The following is a 23351-nucleotide window of genomic DNA, read 5'->3' on the forward strand; positions in this document are numbered from 1 at the left end:
CATATTGCAACACCCAGCGAAACCCAAACCAAGAGACGGAGAAGAAAGAGAGAATAAAAAAGGCGAACAAAAAAACGACAAAATTGTGCCCAAGCGGCGTCGGATCGGAGCACACGCCACGCCGGCTTCGCGGCTAAACTTTCAAACTCCCCTTCCACCAAGCGCGTAGCGCGGTAGCCAACCTCGGTGATTGGCCGAACGCAGCGGCCAGCAACACAAGCCGTGAAAAGTTCGGGCGGCGGCCGCTTGGTGGTGAGTGGGGGGACGCTTCGCTTGTAACAGTAAGTGAGGGGAAGAGGACGCTCTCAACATCCACTAACGCAAAAAGCACAGAAGCCACCGCCATTTCCCCGCGAGTTTCGAAAGATCACGCATCCACCAACGGTCGCAGCAGAAATTCGAATTTGGCGGTCGTGCATTTTGCCGTTGCACGTGGCCAGTTTGTTTTCCTCTTCGTCTCCGCCCCTCTTCTCACTCGCCCACCTAGCCAGCGCCCGACCGTCGTCGAGAGTCGACAAGTTCAAGCAGGGAGCAAATTGAGTCGAGTCGCCGTCCAGGTCGGACGCGTTGTTCAGAGTGCAGCAGCCCCTCGAGAGGAGCAGACGTGTGGCCAGTGTCCGTTGGCATCAAATATGAGTGTGGCGACCCTTTCTGTGAGCATGGAGCAGCGACGAGATGTGAGTCGTCATCAGCGTGCACGCACCTCGCGTTGTCTCTTCGACCGGCCGAATATGGAAGAACTTCAGAGGAAGTACGAAGAGCAGAGTCGCGAAGAGATGCGACGCTTCAAAGAAGAATGGGGCTTCGACCCCGAGCGGGGCTGTCCCGTCGTCGGACATGTGCGCTTCCAGTGGGAGCCAATGCAGCCCGATACCAAGGAGCAGCCCCAACCAGCAGCCAGCAACCAACAAGAGGTTGCGGCTGATCCCAGTCCGAGTCCCGAGGAACAGCCCAGTCAGTCACCCAAATTTAACACCACCAGGCCGCTGAAGCAGTCCTCAATGAAAGGTGAATTTACTTTCAAACGAGTTCTATAAAATTTAAATTTACGAAAGGCGTGCATTCCTCGTTTTCGTCTCGCACGGAGGCGTTCCAGTGACGGTTTGCGAGGGGGGCGGGGTTCCTGCTTGATGCTAAAACCTCGTTTCTGCCTGCGTGCCTGCCTCGTCGCGAGGCTAACAAAACAACGCGCACCGCCTTTTTGCGTCTCGGGGGATGCGAGAAATTCGGGAAATGCGGCCGTGCAAGTCACCCAGATTTTCTGAGGGTTCGCAAATTCTTTTGTAAATATTCAACCGCATCGTCAATGCTGCTGCCGAGTGAATAAAATAATCGTTATTTTTCCCATTTGGTCCAGGACCGTTACGGGGGGGGGGGGGGGTTCGTGGGCGTCAAAGGGTGAACGCAGATGGTGAGGGAAGCCCTTTAAATTGGGGGAGGCAGCCAACCCGTATGGCCGCCGCCATATGCCACCCCGGCCACGACCAGACGGATCATATTCACTCTCTCGTTTTCCTTGCAATTTAACCGAAAACTCACAAATCTTGACAGATGTGCAGCAACGGCAGCAGCCGAGAGAGAGAGAGAGAGCACTTCTCTAAGGTTTCAATTAATGTCGACATTTAGCGGTGCAGCAAGCGGCTGGTCTTGAGTTTCTTCTCGCTCGCTCGCCTCCTCCCCCGCGCGCGGATTGTGTTACCCTTGCTTGCACGAGATAATCTCTCGTCTTGCTCTTCTCCTCGGATGCACCATTCGATTCACGTGCACTTAAAGGGCGTCGCCTCCTTTTCTCCGGCGGGTGCATTTCACTGCATTCGTCGCCGTGTCGTATTGTGCGTGAGCGTTTATTTCGATTTGCTCGCGGCTCGCATGATGCAACCGTTGAGTGTTGTCAAAGCTCTCCGAGAAGAGCTGCTCGCGTATCATCTCCGCGATTCCTGCAGCTTCCTCTCCGCCTCCGCAGCCACGCGAACTGCGACGCACTTGCATTTTTTTATTCTCTCCTTGCTCCCGCCGATGTCCTTGCGCGACTCAAGTATTCAGAAATAATTATTTCAACGGATTTAATTCGTGCCAAAATTAGGGAAAATTTTCTGTTAATTTCTAAATCGGAGCCGTCAACGGTCGTTTCGAAATTTTGCCTATCTTGCAACTCGGCTGCGGCATAAAATTATTGCTGCGTTTCCAGTTAACGAAATTCGTCCGTTACGTTATCGCGCGCTGGCTGAGCGGTGCACTTTTTGATAAGGAGGCTGTTGTCTCCGACGTGCTCTGCTCTTAATTAGTCAATATGGCCTTGTTTGCGTTATCTCGGCGCGGAGAGCGACCCGATTCACAGATTTAAAAGGCGACCGCTGCTTTTCGCGGCTTTTCTCGCTGTAGTACTCTAATATTTACTATCAATATTATCCTTGGCCGCGCGCTCTGCTGCCATTATCTCGCCCGGCTCCTCTTCCTGCCGCCCCCAAACTCCTAACCCGACCGGCCTGACTCGAGTGCTCTCTCGGCTCGAGTTTATTTTCCAAAATAAAACTGACCATTATTCACGCTGAGACGAGCGAGATTCGGTTTGTACGCTCGCGGTGGGCGTGGCTCGCGAATTTATTTTCGCCTCCGTGCGTCCCGTTTGACCTTCAAGTGTCAATATCCATTAAGGCCCGCCTGAATTGAAACAAATTCGCGTACAAACGCATTCTACCAGTTTTTTTTATTAAATTTAATTTGCATATCACAGCCCCCGAATTGGGAAGATGATTGTGACGAAAGAAGACGGCGCGAGGAGGAGCAGCGAGCTTGCATTGGTTTTACGCTAAAATTATGACGCGTCTGTTTTACTACACTCGCCAGCAGTGGGGCTTTTAAAGCTTTGAGGGGGGAGGGCGAAGCGATGATAAAAAAGTAAAGGGGAGACTCTCTCTCTCTCTCTCTCTCTCTTTCTCTCTCGTGTGTGAGTGTGTGTGTGTGTGTATGGCGTGATACGAGAGGCAGCGTTGCCGAGCGTCGGTTTAAAAGCCGTGCGAGCGTTGCCACGTCTCCCTCTCTATCGGCCGAAGATGCGGCGACGGTCGTTGCTAGCTCGGCCTCCAAAGCAGCATCACAATTAATTAAACCAGGGGTCATGGACCGCGAAGCGTCTCTTCGTGTCCTGGTGCCTTTTCGCGCACACCGGCCGGCCCGCAGCTCTCGTTTTTGGCGGGAAAACGCACTGCCTCGTTCATTCTATTCCCCAATGATTTGAATGCGTGCAATATGAAGGATAAAATATTTTTAAATAAAACTTTCGTTCACCTTAATCATTACGTAATGTTGTGGTGTTTACATTAAAACCCGTTTGGTTTTTTAACAACGCGCGAGTTGTTGGCTTCTCGCATTTTGAATTCAATGCAGCGAACGTTGGGGTAGTTGCAGGAGGTTGTTTTTATTTTTGTCTCGCCCATCAGGGGAACTAGTGCTGCGTGGGGCAAACGCGGTAGTTGCTGCTAGTACTCTACGCCATTTAATTGGGCTGCGCTAAATTTAAAACGCCACCACATGGCCATCAAAACAGACCCACGCGTGCCAAACAAGGAAGCAGCGGCGGTGTATGCAAACAGAAAAGCGGAGAACGACGTGAGGGTTTGCAAAAAAAAGCGAGAAAAGGGGGCCGCCGCTCTTCAGTTTAGGAAAGAGCCGGGCCGGCTGGCGTGCTGATCAGTATTGGTTGCACGCTCGAATTGTTTTTCTCCTTATTATTTGATAAAAGGCGGGTAAGGTGCTGCGGCCGGTGCAGGTGTGTTTGTTGCTACTGTTCAAGGTCTAACAAAGAGCCAGTGACCATCTTGCGCGCTTAGGGTTGAGCGACCATTTCAAGGCGAACCCGTCCGTCTGAATCACTGAATCACCGGCAGCGGGGCAGCGCAACTCGCTTTAATAATTATTCGAGCAGCACGCCGCCCGCTCGCGTACCTGATCTCTTTCTGACTCACTCCACTCACACACACACACACACAAACACACGACTTTGTGTTGTTTTTGTCGCCGGCCGGTTCTTTCCTTCTTTCTTTGTTCGCGCCAGTTGTGCGAATCGATTCTTGACCCTTTGACTGACGAGCCTCTTTTCGCCTGATTGCAGACTACTTTGCTGAGAGAAAGCGCTTCGGAGAGGCGTCGTCGGCCGTCGGCAAGAAGCGACGCCAGTCGGAGGGCAGTTCGTCTGACGAAGCAACCTCCAGCAGCAGCAGCAGCAGCAGCAGCAACAGCAGCCAGCAGGTCAACTGAGATGCTGATCTCCTCCCTCGGCTTTCCCAGATCTCGCAGCAGAGGCAGGGGGACTCCCTCGTTGATTAATTATTAATTATTTTATTATTTTATTTCCAAAGATTTATTTGCCTTATTGATTAATTAAAATATTTATCCAGTGTAAATATGATGTGAAGAATAGGCAAAGGATACAATGTATTGCGTTATCACGAAGATGAGTGTCAGCGAAAATTGAAGATGTTTATGTTATTAGTACAAATACGAGCTGAAAGAGAACTGTAAATCTCTCTTTGTAAATAGGGGGGGTAAAATGAAAAGAAGATGGTGAAGAAGAATCATTCTTGTGGATTTTGTTTTGGCCAGCTTAACAGAATAATTGAAAGTCTGTGATTCCTAGATCTCATTCAAGCCAATCTTTAGTAAGACCAACATCGAGAGTGCAATTGCTGCGCGCGCTCTCACTGAGTGGCTTAAGTAAAAGAGAAAAATGTCGGAAAAATTATGATAGAAAGTGAATTCAAATTAATTAGAGTTTATGTAAATAGGATAATATATATTGGAAATGCATTCAATAAACAAGTGTTGGCAAGGAACTGCATTCTTTGATTTTTAAACGAACTCCCGATCACAAGGAAAAATTGAAAAGTTGCTGATTAAATAAAGGAAGTGGTTTTTGACCTCACAGCGGCGCAATCACAACAATCAATTGCGATCTAAGATTGAGGTGCACTAAAATCTAATGAAATGATTAAAAAAAACAGGAGCGAGTGATAAGAAACAATAGCAGACAAACACCTGCCGTCATGGAGGATCAGGTCTCCTGCCCTTTCCTGAAGGCAAAGTGGCTCTCTAGTCTCTAGGCATTGTGCTGCTAGTGATCAAACATCATAAAAGACTGAGATAATAGAGGAACAATAACAGTATAATCATAAACCTGAATCCGTGTCTGCGAGCATCACAATGAGATGATAAAAATTCACGCTTGCAGAAACCCTATTGTCCTGGTCGAAGCGCAGGATCGGCGTTAATTTTCCCGTGGCGCATAAAGAAGTGTGAAAATGAAAATCAAACACGTAGCCTTTGATATGGAGTAACAAAGGCTGGCAATTTCCCTCGGCAAATAGTGCAGCGCACACAATGAGCATAAAAACTTTCTAGCGGCAAAAAATTCGGCTAACGCCAGCGCAACAAATTGGCCTTTTGGGCTACTGAATTATATTAACGCACCATCAGCTGCTTTTTTATTCATTTTATAATTGGTAAATCATTTCTTTTGCTCTTGCTGGGTGGTCTGGCAGTCTCACTCCTTTTTCAGATCCGCGTCCCAAGGCACTTGAGACACACATCTCCTGCGCCCGAGAAATAATGCAAAATCCTTATCTGGAAGTAGCGAGGGGAGAGGCCGTGACCGCCGAGAGAAAAGGAATTCATCCGGGCATGCACTTTTATGTCGCCCTCAAAGGACGCTCCGCTCAGGCGCCGCAGATTGCACGGATTTTCACCAATGCAGATAACTCTCCTCTTTCAAGAAACGCCAGCAATTAAAAGGGCTCGTTCTTAACTGTCGTTTTTTAACTATGTGGACAGAAGCGTTCCTTTCAACCTATAAACAAAAAGTCTCTCCTTCGGTTATATCTTTTTATTTGCACTATACAATATAAAATAATGTTTCATTTACTATATTACGAGTTAAAAAGCGACGTTTGTTTTCTGTAAATATTTTTATTTTCTATTCAGACCCGAAATCGATACCAATAAAATTGTAAAACAAAGAATCGTTATTTTTTACCTGTGGGTTAGTGTTCTATTTTTCTTTTTGCCATCATCACGCAGACTGTACAGATGCACATGCTCGAAAAAGCAAGGTGTGTTTGCTCCTTATTGCTTCCGACGAGTATATACATAAGGTGTTTTGTATCGGCGGCGGCTTTCCTCTCTAATGTCTCGACAATAGAGAGGCGAACACCAGGCCACACGTTTATACACAGTTCACATTGTGCAAATTAGTCGCCTCGCTCTTTTATGAGTCACATCCGCACCCTCCCATGGCATATATACCTATTTGGACCGACGACGAGTCTCGTGATGCCACCGAACAAAATCTGAATAAAAAAAGCAACTCCTCTCAAGTGAGCGCGGGACACACACACCTTCCTTTTACTTAAATTACCTCCGCACCATCAATTTCATTGCAAACAACCCACCTCAAGTAGTGCTGGACGGGTTGTGTCTGCTTGCGGTGACTCACTTTTGTATCTGCCATTGTGTTCTTTTTTCGCTGACATCAGGCTCTTGCTCATTCTGCTCATTTCGCTAATAGAATCAAGAGGTATATAGCTGTCCACCTTTGCAGGAGAGAGACACACATAATATATATTCCACTCATGCATTTTATAGTGGCGGTGAAAAAGCCGATGGAAGGTAATTAAGTCGAGAGAGGACACAGACCTCGGCGCGACCGGACTTGCAGTTTTATACGGAGGGGATGGGCCGCGGCTAAAGAGGAAGTGCGAAAAACTCCGGTGCTAAATCTAAGCACGCCGCCGGGAGGAAGTTGCGTGCATGGGAATCAGCATAAATTTCGCACAGATAGGCTTGCTGTTTTGATTTTTTGCCGCACCCATATTTCAGGTTCTTGCACAAACAAGCAAAAAATTGTCATTAAGTCATTAACCACACATTTTCCAACATGTATTATTCAATTTGCCATAGTTAACTTGCATTCCCTTCATGAACTAATTTCACGATAGGTTATAAAAGTTATTTATTTAGTATTTTTTTTTTGTTAGTGAATTTCAGAACCCCAACGGTGAAAAAGCTTTTTACCCTTCAAGAACCATAGTCATATTACTGTAATATAGAGTTGGGATTTGTAGGTGATTTTTGGCATGATTTAGACGGATTTAATGCTTATTTAAACGGTTTATTGACGTTCTTTTTGCTCCACTGAAGCGATTCTTAAGTCAGTTTTTCAAAGCCAATTAATGTCGTATTTTAGGTGTGTCTTCAAATTTCATGATTTGTGCTCATTTCATGATATCTAAAAGTAAAAGCGACGCACAGAAAAATATATTCAATCGTCTTAAAATCAAAGCCCTAATTATTAAATCATTCTGTATTTCAGTGTATTTTTGGACACCAAACATATTTAAAAATATTCTAAATTTTTTACTTAATTTTTTTTAAATAAGTGTATCCTGAATGGAAAATAAATAAACAATGAAATAAATTCACGTTTGCTCATTTAAGCTTAATCTTAATGCAGTGATTATGTGATTGCCCACCCCTTAGGTGACCAGCAGTTTTGATGCTGATATATTCCATAAAAATAAGTTAACTGACACTTATGAGCCAACTATTTTGATAAAAATCAGTCTTGAGGTTCAATTTCTGCGAAATAAGCTGTTCTGGCTCACAATCAGAGCTTTTTTATCAAACCAAAAGAACACGCAAAAAATTCCCGCGCACCCCTAAAATAAAAATCCACAACTGCATATTTCAGTTCCTCTTAAAAACCTGATTGTATAATAGCAACCCTTGGGAAAGCAAAATTGCTGCATTGATGCAAACTGATATCTGTAAACAAACTCAATACATATTTTACAGCGATTGAAATTCTTCATAAATTATAAGAGCTGCAAAAAAGCATGGCAATAAAATTTGAACCATTAAAACATCCCCAGGTCTAATTTTACTGCCACGAAGCTTTTTACTATCTGCTCTATTTACATAACATTTAAAAGCAGGAAGCCTCGGCGTAACTGCATGGATTCCGTCTTGGGCATGTACGCTGGGATTACGCACTTTTTACGACATATCTGCATACAAAATTTTTACGAGAGGAAGTTATTTGCAAAGGTGTCGACCGCGTGCAACATTTTATGCTAAAGCATAGTCTAGCTTTTTGTTTGCTCTCGCTGCTGCGAACATAAAAAATTAAGCCAGGTATAAAAAGCAGACAGCAGCAGGGAGATGAGCCAGATTCAGATAATCATATTTTGGTGGCTTCCAACCTTGCAGCCGCAATAAAAAACAAGGGGGTAAAATTTATTGCAGGAAACTTGTATGCCCGCAAATGTTGCGCTGCTGGAAAAGCTGCTGCTGCAGCCAGCATTGAAATCACTGCGGGTTGTCTGCGCCGGGCTCTTCCCTCCTAAAGTGAGCAAACACAAAACGACGATTTTCACCCTGAAGCGTGGCGTTGAGAGTCATGCTGGACGCTGAAAAGGTCAGGTAAACAATCACCAATCACCCAAACACAGCAGAATACACGAGCGTCACGAAATGAGAGGAAGGAAAACTCTGACACTTTTAAAATTGCTTTTTTTCACTTGTAGCTCTAGGATTGTTTGACTTCTACTGACATATAGGGGGACCAAAATATTATTTTCACGAGCGTTGGCACTTATGGCTTTCTGTCAAACCAGCGACGAGTGTCCGTTAGAAATTTATGTGAGAATTTTCAGCGAAGACGCCAAAAGTTTTACGATTTTGAGCTTTTTACGACTAACTGCCCAGAAAGTGTTCAAACAACCAAAACTAATAAATAAGAAAAAACATCACTTATTAAGCGCCTGTGTCAGCAGTGAAGATTCACCTTAAGAAAATAGAATCCATATTTTTCTAGGCGCCGGGACTGTTTACCGACTCTTCCCAAAAGGTAAGATGAGCTAATATTGAATATCTAATATTCTAACCGTTTTTTTTCTACATTTAAATACTTAATGCCATGAATTTTGAAGCGCGTCAAAAGCCTTTCATATTTTTATCGCTCTTCTCACCTCGAAACAACTAATAGCTTAACCTATCTCAAGGAGATACCGATTGATTTTGTTTGATTGAATTATCATATCAAACAGCTTGCAGGCGCCGTTGAGAGCTGGAGGCATCCGGATCGTCACCGCGGCGGCAAAGATTGATCCGGTTTCTCTGCGAACATAGTTTCAGTTTCCCGGAGCAAGATTTTGTTGAATGTCACCCCTTTGCAGCCCTCATTAATATGTATATATAATCCCAGTGAGATGCTGTGTAGCTGCATAACGACGTGACCAAATCTGGTTGCTTTTGTGTGAACTTGCACTAAATGGACCAAAGAAGCTGCATCTTTTGTGTGAGAAATTGATGCTGGAAAACGGATGCTGCACCGCTTTTCTGTAGGAAACTGAGATCTTTTCATAAAATAAATACAAAGGGGGTGAAGCCGACTCAAATCTGGGTGTGCTGCTTTTTATATACGGCTCGTCGTTGTTGATTCAAGGGAAATGATAAACCGCGCGCGGCTGTTGTCTCTGATTTTCTCTCACGCGCAGTGTGTGCGAAGGGGTGCGCGCGTTTTCTTTTACCTAATCTCGGAAAGCGGCTAATTGTGAGAAAATACAGAGACAGACGCAGGGAAAATATTTTCATAAATGGCTGCAATTAAAGGCAGTATAAAGTGGTAAGCCACTACAGGAAGTGGCGTGGTGAAAAAACTAACAGAGAGAAAGGCAGTCGGTCGGTCGACACTGCTGGGACGCAAGTGATGGCAATTAGGAGCGCTGCGTGTTGGTTTTTAAGTATTTTGTTTGTTCTTCACTAGCTGCTCGTCTGATTGCATAAAATAGCTTTTTGAGAGAACAATAGGCTCTCTGCATGCGAGATGAGAAAATGGAAATCGACAGCGACGAGAGAAGAAACAATTTACCTTGACTGCCGTTGCCTGCGCTCACTCACTCACTTCATCTCCAATTGGCTATTTATGCTCATATATATTTGAATTTTTATAATGCACAATGGAGCAGCGGGAGCCGCGCGCTTGTTTTTGAGTAGAGGGCTCGACAAACTGGAGGATGGAGTTTTGTGTGCCGCGAGAGAGCCACTTTGCGATCAAGCAGCAATTCGTCAAGCGACCTCAATGAAAATATTTCGCTTTGTCTTTTGCAGCAGCAGGCGCGCAGTGTGTGTTCTTGACTCTCCTCATAAACAGGAAACTCTGCATTCGGCATTTCCAGCGGCTGCACGCAGGGACACTCAGATTTGGGAAGCACCTGCTCAGCGGGAATTTGGGAATCTCGATATGCCCTCATCAGATTGAACGACGCCTCGGAATTAACGAGGCAGAATGTTGGAAAAATGGCTCTTAATAGGCTTGGCATTTTTGCAGATTTTACTTCTACAACGCTATACGCTCTTGGTAAACGGCAAAGTTTAATCGGTTTTCGGTAAAAATTCGTCTTTTAACTTGAATATTTAAGATCGAAATATTTGGATGGTTATGTTTTTTCTGTAAATTTTATTGTTAAAGTAAAAATATAACTTTATCTTTTAGATTTGATTTACATATCTTGACGAATTTTGTTGCTATGTGAGAATAAAATTTATATCAACAACTATTAAAACATTTTACTACTTTAAATTTTAAATTGCAGTTCATTCAAACTCTTTGGAGAGTAAAAAAATGCTATAACTATAAAAATTTCAACATAAACTTAATATTTCTCTGATTAAATATTAGCAGTGTTTAAGGAAAGTCAATGTAGCAACCAAGCTTTATTTGTCCACTTTTCGGCTATGTATTTAGTCATGGTTTTAGTTCAAATTTTTTTATCAGAATCGTTTGTTCTTCAGACAGAATAAAGAAGGTTCTGTAATCAGAATTTCATTTTCAGAGCTGAATTCACATAGTAAGATTGAGTCGAAAATAGCAGCGGAAGAGCCTTTAAATCGAAAGAAATCCCTGGCGCCATCTATTATATAGAGTCTTGGAACACTTAATTGTAAGGGTTTTGGCAAATGGTGAAGCCGGGAGTGGATTCCAATAGCTTTATTTCATCTCTAAAATTCGCAAATGTTATTTACTGCAAGACCGTCATCCCTATGATAAATTTGCTCATTTTTCATTATTATTTCCCTTTCCCCTGCATCCACACCTTTTGTTTGAATTACATATTTTAAAGAAATTTTAGACAGACCATTGGATATTAATCAAGCATGGGGATGGAATATTTTTAATTCAGTAAACGCAACAAACTGTAAGGGCTGTGCGGTGTATTATTCCCACTTTCATTTCTTTCCTTTAAAATCAACCCCCCCTTTTCACAGTTTTTGTGTACAAAACTTTCCTCTCGCTTGATTTGTTCATAATGAATTTTCACAGCACTTTAATACAAAAGCAACGGCACCGAGATACGATCTCTCGCGTTTTCCCTTTTGTGCAGCTGAAAGTCCCACCGCCGGGGGGCGCTTATTGCTTCCCATTATCATTCAAATCTCGTGTAATTTACACATATCCTCAGCCAAAAGTGATTTAATTGCAGGGCTGAGAAAAATCAAGGCCGCGCACATGAAACCCGAGAGTTAGTTTGCTCTAACACACACGCATTGTATTGTAATTCGGAATTACAAGCGCGAGCAGCCTGCTGTCGCAAATAAGAAATGAAAAGGGGGAGGGCGGCCGCAGCATGAGGCCGCAAAGAGTAATTGTGACGTCAATACGGGATTTCTCCAAATTTAAGACCAACGAGGAAAGAGAATTGAAAAATAACTACCGTGAGATATGGGCGGAGGCGACAAGTGATTCATTGAATGCACAATTACAACAACCCTCTTTCCTTGTTTGCTATTCATGGGGCGCGTGAAAAAGTTTAATACAAAATAGAACGAAATATACAATGCAGTGCACACAAAACTCGAACTAAAATGCTATGCAAATTTAATTAAAAAAAAAATCATTAACCAAACTACACATTTTTATGATAACACATTTCACAAGAGCGTTTCATCTATTAACCTTTCGGCAGGTGAAACATAACCAATTTAAGTGAGTTTTTTCTACCTGCTGAAGGCTTAAAATCATGTCAAGTGTTGGATTATATTTTCTATCAGCATAAAGTAGGGAACAGATACGGTCACGGTCAGTCACTATTTCATTGGTAACATGAGAGTAAGTTGCAAAATGTGTATCTAATAGAAAGGTCAATATAAAATAATTTAATAAATAAAAACCTTAAAAATCTATGTTATCAAGTTAATTAATTAAAGTTAACTTACTTTTGTAAGTCAAAATCTGTAACGTACTTTTAAAATTAATAAATATGGAATTAAATTATTTTTATTCATTTATTGGACACAATCGGTGCACGACTTAATTACAATTTTGTTTCTTGTAACAGGATGCTTGGATTTCATGAAACTAAAAAAATATTATAAAACATTTACAAAAAAAGGACAGCAATTTTCACTTATAGAATTTAGCAAAGATGGATTTACGCTTGGAGCCGTCGCCTTTATTTAGGCCAACAAAAAGCGAGACCAGAGGAGTATATTAAGCACAATAAATACATGAATAGAGCGTCTAATGAGAGATGGATGAACTATCATTGCTGAGTTGAGCTGCCGATGGACGACGTTATTACAAAGTCGCTACTTCTTTTTGAGCGCCAACTAAAAAGCAGGAAGGTTAAAAAGGCGCTAGCTGCGGGGTGTGCGACCCTGAGCGAGCCCAAGTCACCTGGCGCAGCCGTTACTGCCGCCGCCGTGTGCGAGTAAAAGAATGAGCAAAAAGCGAAAGCAGCTGCCCTTTGCCTGCCCACCACCTGCCGCATCCCTTCTTATAAAAGTATTATGTGTGTTCTCTCTCTCGCTCTCTCGCTCGCTCGGCTGGCTGGCTGGCCTGCCACACGACTCAGACACGCGCCACTTCCAAGAACAAGGCACAAAGATTCGTCTCGGCAGCATCTCCTCGCGCCCACAAACCGCCGGCTGCCGGTCTGCCTTCTGCCTCCTGACGCCGCCCGTGCACTCGTTGTCCTCCCGCAGGCTCCATCGAAAGTAATTACCAACTTTTTGCGGTGGTGCGTGTCACTCGGTGCTGGACCAGCAGCTTTTTATCCGAGGCACCACGCTCGCCGCAGCCCGTGATTCCCCATTCTTGAATTTTAATGCTCTGGAGGCAATATATCCACTCTGTATATTATATCGAGCATCTGCTCATCGCAGTTTTGGCGGGATTCGATAAATTGGCTTTCCGAGACTCAGGCACCTGGAACGGATTTTACTCTCTTGCAGACGTTTTTAAAGAAGCTGTGTGGGAGATTTCAACTCGAGATCTTGTTTTTTTTAAAAAAAGTTAAAGTGATGTTGTCGACGCATCAGATAAATGATATAAATAATAACGGTCGTCAGGCGAGCTGTGAATAGCCAGCGAGCGTCGTCGCATATTTTTCAGGGCTTAAGTCCCCTTTTCAACTGCAAGGAGAGACGTGTTTATTTTGAAGATAAGCCCGAAGCCTAAAGAAATGCAGGCGACGGGACGGCAGCCTGCCTGTCTTGAAATTTGTCTTATAAGTGCGCGCTGCGTGCATGTACTTTGTGTATTATGGTGTGGCTGAAGACAAAAATAGAGGAGTGAGTGTGTGTAAGCTCTCGGTGGCGGCAGCCGGCGGCAGCGTCTCTGTTTTATATAAATCTGCAGGCTGATATAAGGCAGCAAGCGCAGCACCAAACCCAAAAAGAAAGGCTCGCTTGCTGAAAAAATAAACGAGGGGCGCGCAGCACACACGTGCGCCTTCTGCCTTTTGCCAGCAGCAGCCAAGCCGCGCCAAGACGCTGCACTGAAGAGCTCTGCTGGATTTCCGCGTTTCAAAGACGCCACGAAGTGTGCCTCCGACATATTTCCTCCATTAATCGACGGCAGGGCTGCTAAATTTAAATCCTCACCAAGAGCCACCGGCGTGTGTGTCATTACTAATAATGTGGTTTCTACACGTGCGAGCGTCGTTTGCTGATGGTGATGAGTTCGGAAAGGAAACACGGATATTAGAGGGAAAAATTGCGACTCATTCGCTTCTGAGGAGCATATTTATTTCCGTTCAAATATTTTGTTTACCTGTCTGTAAATTTGGTTTAACACGTGCATTTATTTCGTCCACTAGGTATTTTTTGCAAATTTAGCCAGTCTGCGCATCGCTCTTAAAAAATCTTATTTATGATGTTTAATATTTATTCCTCCACGCTTCATAAACTTTTATTCGAAATTTTTACAACCCAAAATATTTGTGATTGCTCTATATGCCTGGCATTAATCACTCGTACAAAAAAGCACCCTCGAAATTACTCACCGCGGTGTAGAAACTGCAGATTCATGAAAAAGACATTAAGCTGCACGAAATATCATTTTTGCGGAAACAGCAGTTGTTACGCGCAGCAAAAAAGTTCACAATAAAATTTTAATGTGAAATCCGAACCATCTCTCTTGCTCTTTTTGTAGTCATTTCGGCAAATTAATGGGCACGTTCCCACGAATGAGAGCGTTATTAAAAAAGCTCTGCAAATGATATCACGCGGCCTGATTGCTGCCATGCTCAAATAATGCTTTCAGGAAATGTAATAAGCGCAGAGAGCTGCAGAAATATTGCATTATTTGATTAGACACACCATCGGCCTGTGAAAAATGACGCAGGCAGGGAAAAAGCAATTTACTGCCGGGGCGGTATGATCTTTAAGAAGAGTTTTTGCAGAAAAAGTCGAATTTTTATTGCAAGTTTTATTGCCCTGGCGAAGGAGCGAAGCCGCAGCTAGCAGCATTAGTTTTTATGACCAAAGAGGCATAATTCATCGGGCATCTGTGCATCCTGTTTATGGCACTTTTTGGCCCCAGTTTGTTGCAAAATATAAGAAATTACGGTCCCGGGAGAGCGAAGCAAGACGCGTGATGCCTTTCTGCCCGCACCTTGCCTGCACGCCGACCGGCATGTGGTCCCGCGCCGGAGATGGCTGGATGCGGGTTGGCTGCCTCGGGGACTCAGATTTAAAGGGAACAGGTGTTGAGCGAGGAAGTGAGGGGTGAATAAGTCACTCATCCCCGGCCGGATACACTCCTTAAACACAGATTGCAGCGAATAATTAGAGTTTTGTGCAACAACTGTTGCCACGACGCTGGCTGCCATGCGACCGCGCATAATCGACTCAATTCATCTGCCGCACTCCACTGACGCATTTTACTCCTTTTTGCATTCCTCTTTCTTCTACATCTCGGCAATTCTGTATTTTTTTTTTCATCAAGTGAGTTCGAGAACATTGCATATGAGACGACAACATTGTAGTCGCCCCGTGTAAGAGTCACCTTTGGCTGAAGAGCGCCTTTTCACTCCGCAGGGTGTGCGTTGTGCGAGACCATCCAGGAAAGACCTTGGAAACTCGGCGACGCATCGCGGTATCTCTCCCTCCGCAAGAGGTTCTTTCTGTGCATGGTGCAATATTTGTGATGTGTTTCATCTTATCACTTTTTGAAGCGCTTTTAACTGGCATCCATATTTTTAAAACTTCATTCGCGTGTCTTTCTGTCTAAAGAACCTTATTTTTTCCAAAATAACACTTCAAGTCTTTCATCCATAGTCAATCTGCACATTATAACTTTAATATTATTCTTGTTTATTTTTGCTCTAGTCAAATATGTACAATAAAATATACATTAATAAACAGATTTCATTGCAACAAAGGGCGAACAGTACTATAGCGAAAAAATGCTAAAACGATCCATACATATCACAGAGTAATATCACGTACAGAGCCGCCTAGACAAAGTATTGTTGTCTTAAAGAAATAATTTTTGGTAAATAATGATACGAAAACTTGCTACTAATTGACAGCATCATTGTTTCAACAATTTGAATTGTTAAGCGAAAGTTATACATATCACATTTATTATTATTTTAATTAAAAAATGTATCTCCAAGGTTAGTTGGCTGAAAATGATATATTAAACGACATAGCGTTTTAATTAGTATATCAACATGGGAAAAGTTTATCCACCTATTTCCACGTCAATTAGAATTTATCTTGCCTGCTAATCAATGATATAAAAGATCTAGGTCATGGGTGCTGTAAATCCACACTATTATGCGACTCTAACTAAGAAATATATCAATTATAATTTTAATAAAACAGATAAAACAAAAAAATCAGGAGCAATATAAAAATATCGATTTTTAAAGCGTTTCACAACTTGGATTGGAATTTGCGATACGCTAAGAAAGATAAAATGATCCATTCGATTTTATAGTTTCATGCATCAGAACGAAATTATGCTTGAAACAAGAATTCATAATAATCTATACAAGTTTTGTATTATTTGTCAAATATTTGTAAACTTCTTTTAATTGAAGCATCAACGTGTGGTCGTCCACGTGTTGCGAACCAGAATGAAATTTCTCACAACGATGTGTTCTGCGGGAAAATTCATTTCCTGGCGCAATAAATCATCCATAAATTTTCCTGACAATCGGTTGAATCGATCTGATGTGTGATTTATTGAATTCCTTTTCACCATCTTCAGCTGGATAATTCACACACGTGTTCAGTGCAGCAAGCTAAGTTCTTAGCGGCCTGCCTCGCCTGCGGCTCTTCTCCCCCTTAGAAAGCGTGCTGCCTATCTCATCCCTGCCTCCACTTTTTTACCGGCGATTGTGCAACCTAACTGGGGCTGTTCCTTTGTTCCGGCAGCACATGCAGCCGGATTTTGTTCTTTTCACTTGCTCACCCGATGGGCAATTGTGTGTTTTGGCGCCAAATTCACTTGCCTGCCTGCGCGCGAGGAGGACCGCTGCCAGGCAGGCGGAGACCAGGTGTCTTTTCGGGGGGGTTGCGAGTTTCTTTTCCTCTGCGCAAGCAGGTATACAGCTGAGCTACCTGCCTTTAACACCTGCAATATGACGTGAATCTCAACCTAGCAAATACACGCGGGGATTTTTTTTAGCGTACCGTGTATGGCCGCAGCGAGATCCCTCTGAATAATGGGCCTTGTTTGGTTTTGTGTGGAGCTGCTATATAACATGTTGTCGGCATCTGTGTTTTACAAGCTTGAAATTAGGTCAAAATACATTACAAGGGTGTTTTTGCTGGCGGATAATGCAACAATGGCAAGCATTATTATATATGACTCTATACCAATATTTTTATTAGTTTATGATCAGGGGAAGCTTCAAACGGAACAGTTGACCTTGAAGCTTTTCAAATTTTTGTGGTATCTACCAAAACAGTTCCGCGGAATACGTTTTTTTCAGGAAAAGTAGCTATTTAAGAAAGATTAACAGCGTCTGTAATTAACGTTTCTGCGTAGACAGGAGGAGAAAGAGGAGGTTGTGGACGTGGTGGTGATTATTTGCCTCTCTACGCGCTTCAGTTAAAGACGGCCATTTAACTCGGGCAAGCATAAATAGACGCCCATCAAAATTGTTTTATATATGGTGTTTCGTTTCTGCAAAGAGTTGGAAAACGCTACTTAATGGGCTCAGCGGAAACGGCAATTTCGCAGGTCTAACTCGTCACGATTGAATTTATGTTTCGCTTCACTACATTTTGATTATCTGTTCGGCGAGAGGAAACATAACAAGTTGCCACCATTTTTAATTACACGTTGTAAAACTGGTGAGACCATATCTCCTTGATTTGACAAAATTTGCCTCACTGCCGAGAATCAAATTTTGTTCCGAGAAGGTGAAATTTGCTTTCGGCTGTTCACCTCCATAAAATATTAGAGAATTCTACTGATGTTAGTTATTAACTCAGCACAAATTAATTTTTATTTTAGACTACTAGACGAAAGAGATAAGAAATCTAAATGCATTAATAATATCATAAAATGCGCTTCGTTTGGAGATTGCATGCGAGAGCAACAGGCAGAGCTATTATCCGCCGAAGCAGTTCTAGAGACGGTCCTGGCCACATGGTCTTGGCTGCCTTTCTTTCGCGTAGGAGAATTATAAATAAGCAAGGAGCGTTGCGGAGCAGAGGAGCAGCTGCTACAAAGCATCCCTTGCTCACCTGCGTGCATGTGCTGGCTTTTCTTCTTGTTCCCTCCGGCACAATGAACACCCCCAAGGACCTCCTTCTGCTCTTATTTGCGATAGGGATGCTCAACAGATGATAGAATAATAAGAGATCTCTCTCCACCCTCGCGCAGCCTGCCGCCCCGGGCGCACAACGGAACAAAAAAACACAAATCCGGCCCTGATCTATTCTGCGTACTTTGTTTGCGTGCGACGAGGGAAAGTGAGGCGAGTAAAAAAGCGGAATCTCTCATCTTGAAAGGTCGCAGGGGGACAAAACCCCGTTTGCAGCGCGCGGGCGAAATTAAAAATGCCTGCTTCTGGTGCTATTAGCCGCGCGCCGCGGAGATAATGGAACGAGAATAAAGGCCATCGCGCTTTTGTTGCATTTCGCGCCTCGAAAAAGCTTTTGTGCTGATTTTCTTTTGTTTGAAAGGTTTAATTTTTTCACCTAAACCCCCGCTTTTCTTCAGCATGCGCGGCAATTTGTTTCTGCAGAGTGCCACGTCATTTTTGACAGATTGACTCCGTGCAGCCCGCTTTAATGATGCGTCCAACAGGGCTTGAGCCGCACAATGAGACTCCCTCGGAATAACCCTTCAAGTGAACGTTCTCTCGCGCTTTGTTACCGCCTCAGAAATGGACTAATAATTGCATTGTACCTGCCCATCAGCAAGTACAAACCTGCGGAGTGGAGTTTAGAAAATTGATTAATGGTGCTTTGCAGAGTCGAGGAAAGCTTTCAGTTGGCTGCCACTTCGACGATAGATGACTGAAAATATATATATACACATGCCAGATACTGATATCCCAAACAAAATACTAAATAATAGACACCTGACACAAGCAGACAAATTTTATGTAATGGTACTTTTATTGATATTTACTTTTACCGAAAGCGAAGGCAATGTTCAAGCTCTATTTCACAAAATTCAATGCTCGTAAAAGTTAATCCTGCGATATTATGATAGCTCGAGTGTTAATACACTTAACACAACTTATAATGTTCAAGCTGATCTCTTTGTAAATGATTTAAAATCTAATTGCCATTTACCAGCTAGTAAAAAAAATGAATGAATGTAAGCGATCTAAAATTATTTGACACACCTGCTATGACTAACGCCGAAGAGACCACAACAAATTGTAAGGATGTCTCTTACCAAATCTGCCCCTTTTAAAAATGTATGCCGTTGCACGCCGTTGCCGTTTAATGAATATGGTTTATATAACATTGTTTCTGAAGTGCGCACACTACATTAACCATTTTATGATCTCAATAGGTATTTCACCTGCAATTAATTTCGACTTGACAAATGACAGTTTTACCTTATTTGAAAAAAATCCCCCTGTAAATTTTTATTTAACAAAATAAATATCAATTTGAATTGTATTTTGAAAATCTACGAGCTGAATTCAACTTTTAAAGCATGTAATAGAAATTGTAGACAAATAAACTAAGTTATCAATTGCATATTCGGTATTTTTGTTTTTAGCACTGCTGCTTTGAGACGACCTGTACAGGACCGAAACAGCGAGCTGTATAGTGCAAGAACGAAAGCGGCATTATTTTTTTTGCAATTAGTTCGATTTTAAGCCTTATTTGTTTGCCCCTGGGATTAGCTGTTGCAAAATCTCTTATATATTTATAAAAAATAAATTATGAAATTGGGTTTGCAGTATAGCTGGCTGAAACTGGTTGAGAAATGATAAGACAACGTGTTGGCAAAGAGGAAACTGTTTATGTGATTCGACTAAAACCTATGACGCAAATGACACAACGGAAACAAAGAGTGACTCAATGGTTGATGTCCATATTATATTTTCGCTTTTAGGAGGTTTCCGATTCAAAATATTTTTCTACTAAATTCAAAATATGCTCTCAATATATCTCAATGAACAGGAAATTAAGCTTTGTCTCGTCTATTCGCTATTCACAGAAAGCGCTTTAAAGTTAACTTTAGATTTTATTTTTTGTGAATATTTAGCCTGAAGAAAAACATTCAAATAATAGCTTTAAAAATATTAATCCAAGAGGTGATGGAATTTTCATGTTTTTTATTCCTGTTGCATTAAGGTTTCAGGAACTTATGTTGCAACAAATATAGAATGAAAAACGATCTGAAAAAATGACTAAAACCTTGCTAACAGCCAAAAGTCGTGTTTTTCTCTATTCGTGCCTAACGTTCGTTTTATATATTTGTCTCTAATTACACTCAGATAATAGGCAGTTTAAAATGATTAATCGCTGTAGCTCGTTGTCAGTTGGCCAATTAAAAGTCGGGCGCCTCTTTTCGAGAGACGTCCGTTGAGGATCACACGCCGCGGAATCTTCGCATGCATCATGCACTCTCGATTAGGTCTTAATTTATGCGTATATAATGTAGCATTATAAAATTCGCTTCTGCTCTCTGGAGCATGAGAGATAGAAAAAACACGAGACGCATGGCTGGCTTGTGAAATTAATTTGTCCAATTAAGTTGGATGTTTTGGTCCATCCAGCATTTGTGTGTGCATGGTTCACTGGTTCACGCAGTTGATTGCTTTGTGTGCAGCAAATGATCGTGCACGAGACATCAACACGATGCTTCACTTTGATATGAAGTTGTTTGAAATGTTGCCTTGTAAAAGTTCTGGAATAAGCAATAAAAAGTAGCATTTCCTAAGAAAAATAGTCCTGCGGAACGGATGATCGTATTTTGAAAGAAAAACCGATTGACTATCAAAATTTGAGAAGAAAATATCAACACAATATTTAGGATCTTATTTTAAAACGTGATAGTAAGAGTAATAGTGTTTGGATTTTTGGTTAGCACAGATAAGATTAAGTCTATAGTCTGGCTATTGAAATTTTAGAGGGAAATAAAATGTTGTTTGCGTTTACTTCAAAAGTTCAGGATTAACTGAACTTCCTTATCGATCGTAGACTATTTCCGACATAAACAACCCGCGTCATTTTGCAGCACATTTTCAGGTATATTCATGCAGGTGCGCAGGTGTGGAAAGATGTTCCTTCCCTTTTCCCACAGATATGTCAATGTACAGAACGGTGAGAAACCTAACTTTTGGCTTTATACCACCCTCCATAGAAATCACACCGCTTCTTCCTCACATTCAGCCGCCCGCACTTTTTTAGCCCATTGAAAAGGGTGACTGCCGGTAGAGTATTTTCCTATAAATATCACTATACATAAGGAGCTGCTCCATTCACACATTTCTCTGTCAGAGTTCACGGCCCACCTTTTTCATTTATTCCATAAAAAGTCTTTCATCCCATTCGATTTCTTTCTCTGGGAAGATACAGCTGTGATGCATCACACTACGGCTTAAATATTCCGCTGACTTCACACAAACACCATTCATCATACGTTGAGGCTTCTCTCTCTCCAACTTTGAGCTCTATAGGAGCATTATCAATTTTTTGGTTGCAAGAGAGATTGAAAGAGTGGATCCTCTCTCTATTTCTCCTCTCACTTAGAAACTGCGATTTATTGACCAATTAATTCAAATAAATGGTTTTATTCACGGGCTTGCGGCAGAAACTCATTTCTTTGACTGGTTGATGAAAACTTGAGATCTGCCTATGTGATTTGTTGTGTTTATTTGATCGGGCGTATCCGAATTTCTGTATTCGAATGCAAATTTTTGGGTATGTAAATTGAGAAATAAATAAAATGTATAAGTTATTGTTCAATTTGTGACGCACCAGCGCCTTTTGCTTGGATGACATCATGTTCCGTGTCAATTTGTTAAAATATGAAAATTAACCGTCCGATTTTGACAAGGCCAATGGGAGAAATTAGGCAAGGTATCAATTACTTGTTTTCTTTTCCTGACACGTAATCTGATGTCCTAAAATGATTAATTTTAATTCATTACAACTTTATTTTAATTTAATTTTACTAATTCCATTTGTTACAAATTTATTTTTGAGCAATATTAATTGGTGGCAATTTCCTATACACTCATGTGATTCACAGTATAGTCAAACAGACGAACGTAAAACATGCTGCCTTAAAAACTAATGTTGTAGTGTGGTCAGTTGAGGGAAGCAATATATTCCACTAATAAGCATTATAATTGAAAGGACATCCTCCACGCAGTTCCTGTCCTTTCATAGTGGTCACACAAAGAATTTTCCTCTCCATTGCGTGTTATCTAAGACGCTCGAGTAAATACTATTGAAATCAAGCACTGATTTTAACGAAAATGTCTCTTTTCACCAACCATCTGAAAATTTGGTCCGCTTTTCAAAGCACTCGTCTCATGTTATTGCTGCTGCTATCCAAAAGGGAATTTGTTTTGGTCATTGTGCGCTTAAAGAGCACGGACACACGAAAGAAACTTCCGTGCGGTGGTGAATGCCGCGTTCATGTGCGTAATTTGAGTAATCTTATTAGGGGCACATCGCTCGTGAAATCGAATTTCAAAAGGGTTGTTTCGCTTGTGGTCATGTGTCAAGTTTAACTGGCCAATATAGGGAGCCGGCACTTTTTCAGGAGTTTTTTCGACCTTGGCGGATGGCAAAGCGGCGTTTTTGACACACATCCATACACTTCACAGTTAAGGGATTAAGTTCTTACCCTAACTGGAGGAGGAGAAGTGCGCACAACATTCAACGCAGATCAGCGGCGCTCTCTTTGAAGTGCCCGCCGCCGCGCGCTCGCTCTCTCTGAATTTTCCGAGGTGGAATTTAAACTGCTAGAGCATGCAATTAGTCTTTTATGGGGAACACAATTGATGCATTTCTCTCTCTATATATATAATGCCAACGTGGCATGGATCATCTTTTGATATGCCCCGGCCTGAAACTGATCTTATCATAATTTACATCGGCGAACTAGCCTAGTTCGTTTAGCAGGAATTCGAGCGATGCGCGCAGAGGCCTGAACTAACAATCCATGCGAGTTGCATCGGTAAGGAATTTTCTTTTTTTCCTCTCGCACTGTCTTTGTGCGCTTCCTCTTGCGAAAATCGAATTCTTGGTGCTCAGAACACACATCGAGCTGTAATTAATTCGCGGAATCGTTTTTCCCGCGTCTGCTGCATCAACCGCACTGATGACCGCTCGCTCGACTGAAACAAAAGAGCAAAAACACACACGGGAGGATGTTCTCGGAGCGCACAGACGCTGAAGGAGTATGTCACGCGGAGGGCAAAAGTTGCCGATTTGTACATTTTTACAGACTGCTCACGACCTGCAGCTGAATTGAGTAAAATAAAACACACGCCCTTGGGGCCTCGCAAAAGGCAAAAAATATGTAATTTGTAGTGAAGGAAGCATATTCGCTGCAAATGGTAATGTTTACA

The 23351-nt window shown here is 42.3% G+C and overlaps 1 protein-coding gene across 1 annotated transcript; it reads left to right on the forward strand.

The window, feature by feature from the left end:
• Nucleotides 1-506: 506 nt before the first annotated feature.
• On the forward strand, nt 507-4832 carry LOC135943941 (uncharacterized). The gene is made up of 2 exons (XM_065490609.1): nt 507-1008; nt 4112-4832. The coding sequence occupies exons 1-2, from the start codon at nt 633-635 to the stop codon at nt 4255-4257; spliced, it is 522 nt and encodes a 173-aa protein (XP_065346681.1). The 5' UTR covers nt 507-632; the 3' UTR covers nt 4258-4832.
• The last annotated feature ends 18519 nt before the right edge of the window (nt 4833-23351 follow it).

This window comes from Cloeon dipterum, chromosome 4 (genome assembly GCF_949628265.1).
Source record: "Cloeon dipterum chromosome 4, ieCloDipt1.1, whole genome shotgun sequence".
NCBI lineage: Eukaryota > Metazoa > Arthropoda > Insecta > Ephemeroptera > Baetidae > Cloeon > Cloeon dipterum.

Bases quoted from the DNA above. Each gene is read 5' to 3' on its own strand.
- LOC135943941 (XM_065490609.1), top strand. From the start codon at position 633: ATGAGTGTGGCGACCCTTTCTGTGAGCATGGAGCAGCGACGAGATGTG. The intron at 1,009-4,111 runs GTGAATTTACTT...GCCTGATTGCAG, and splicing joins GAAGCAGTCCTCAATGAAAG to ACTACTTTGCTGAGAGAAAG.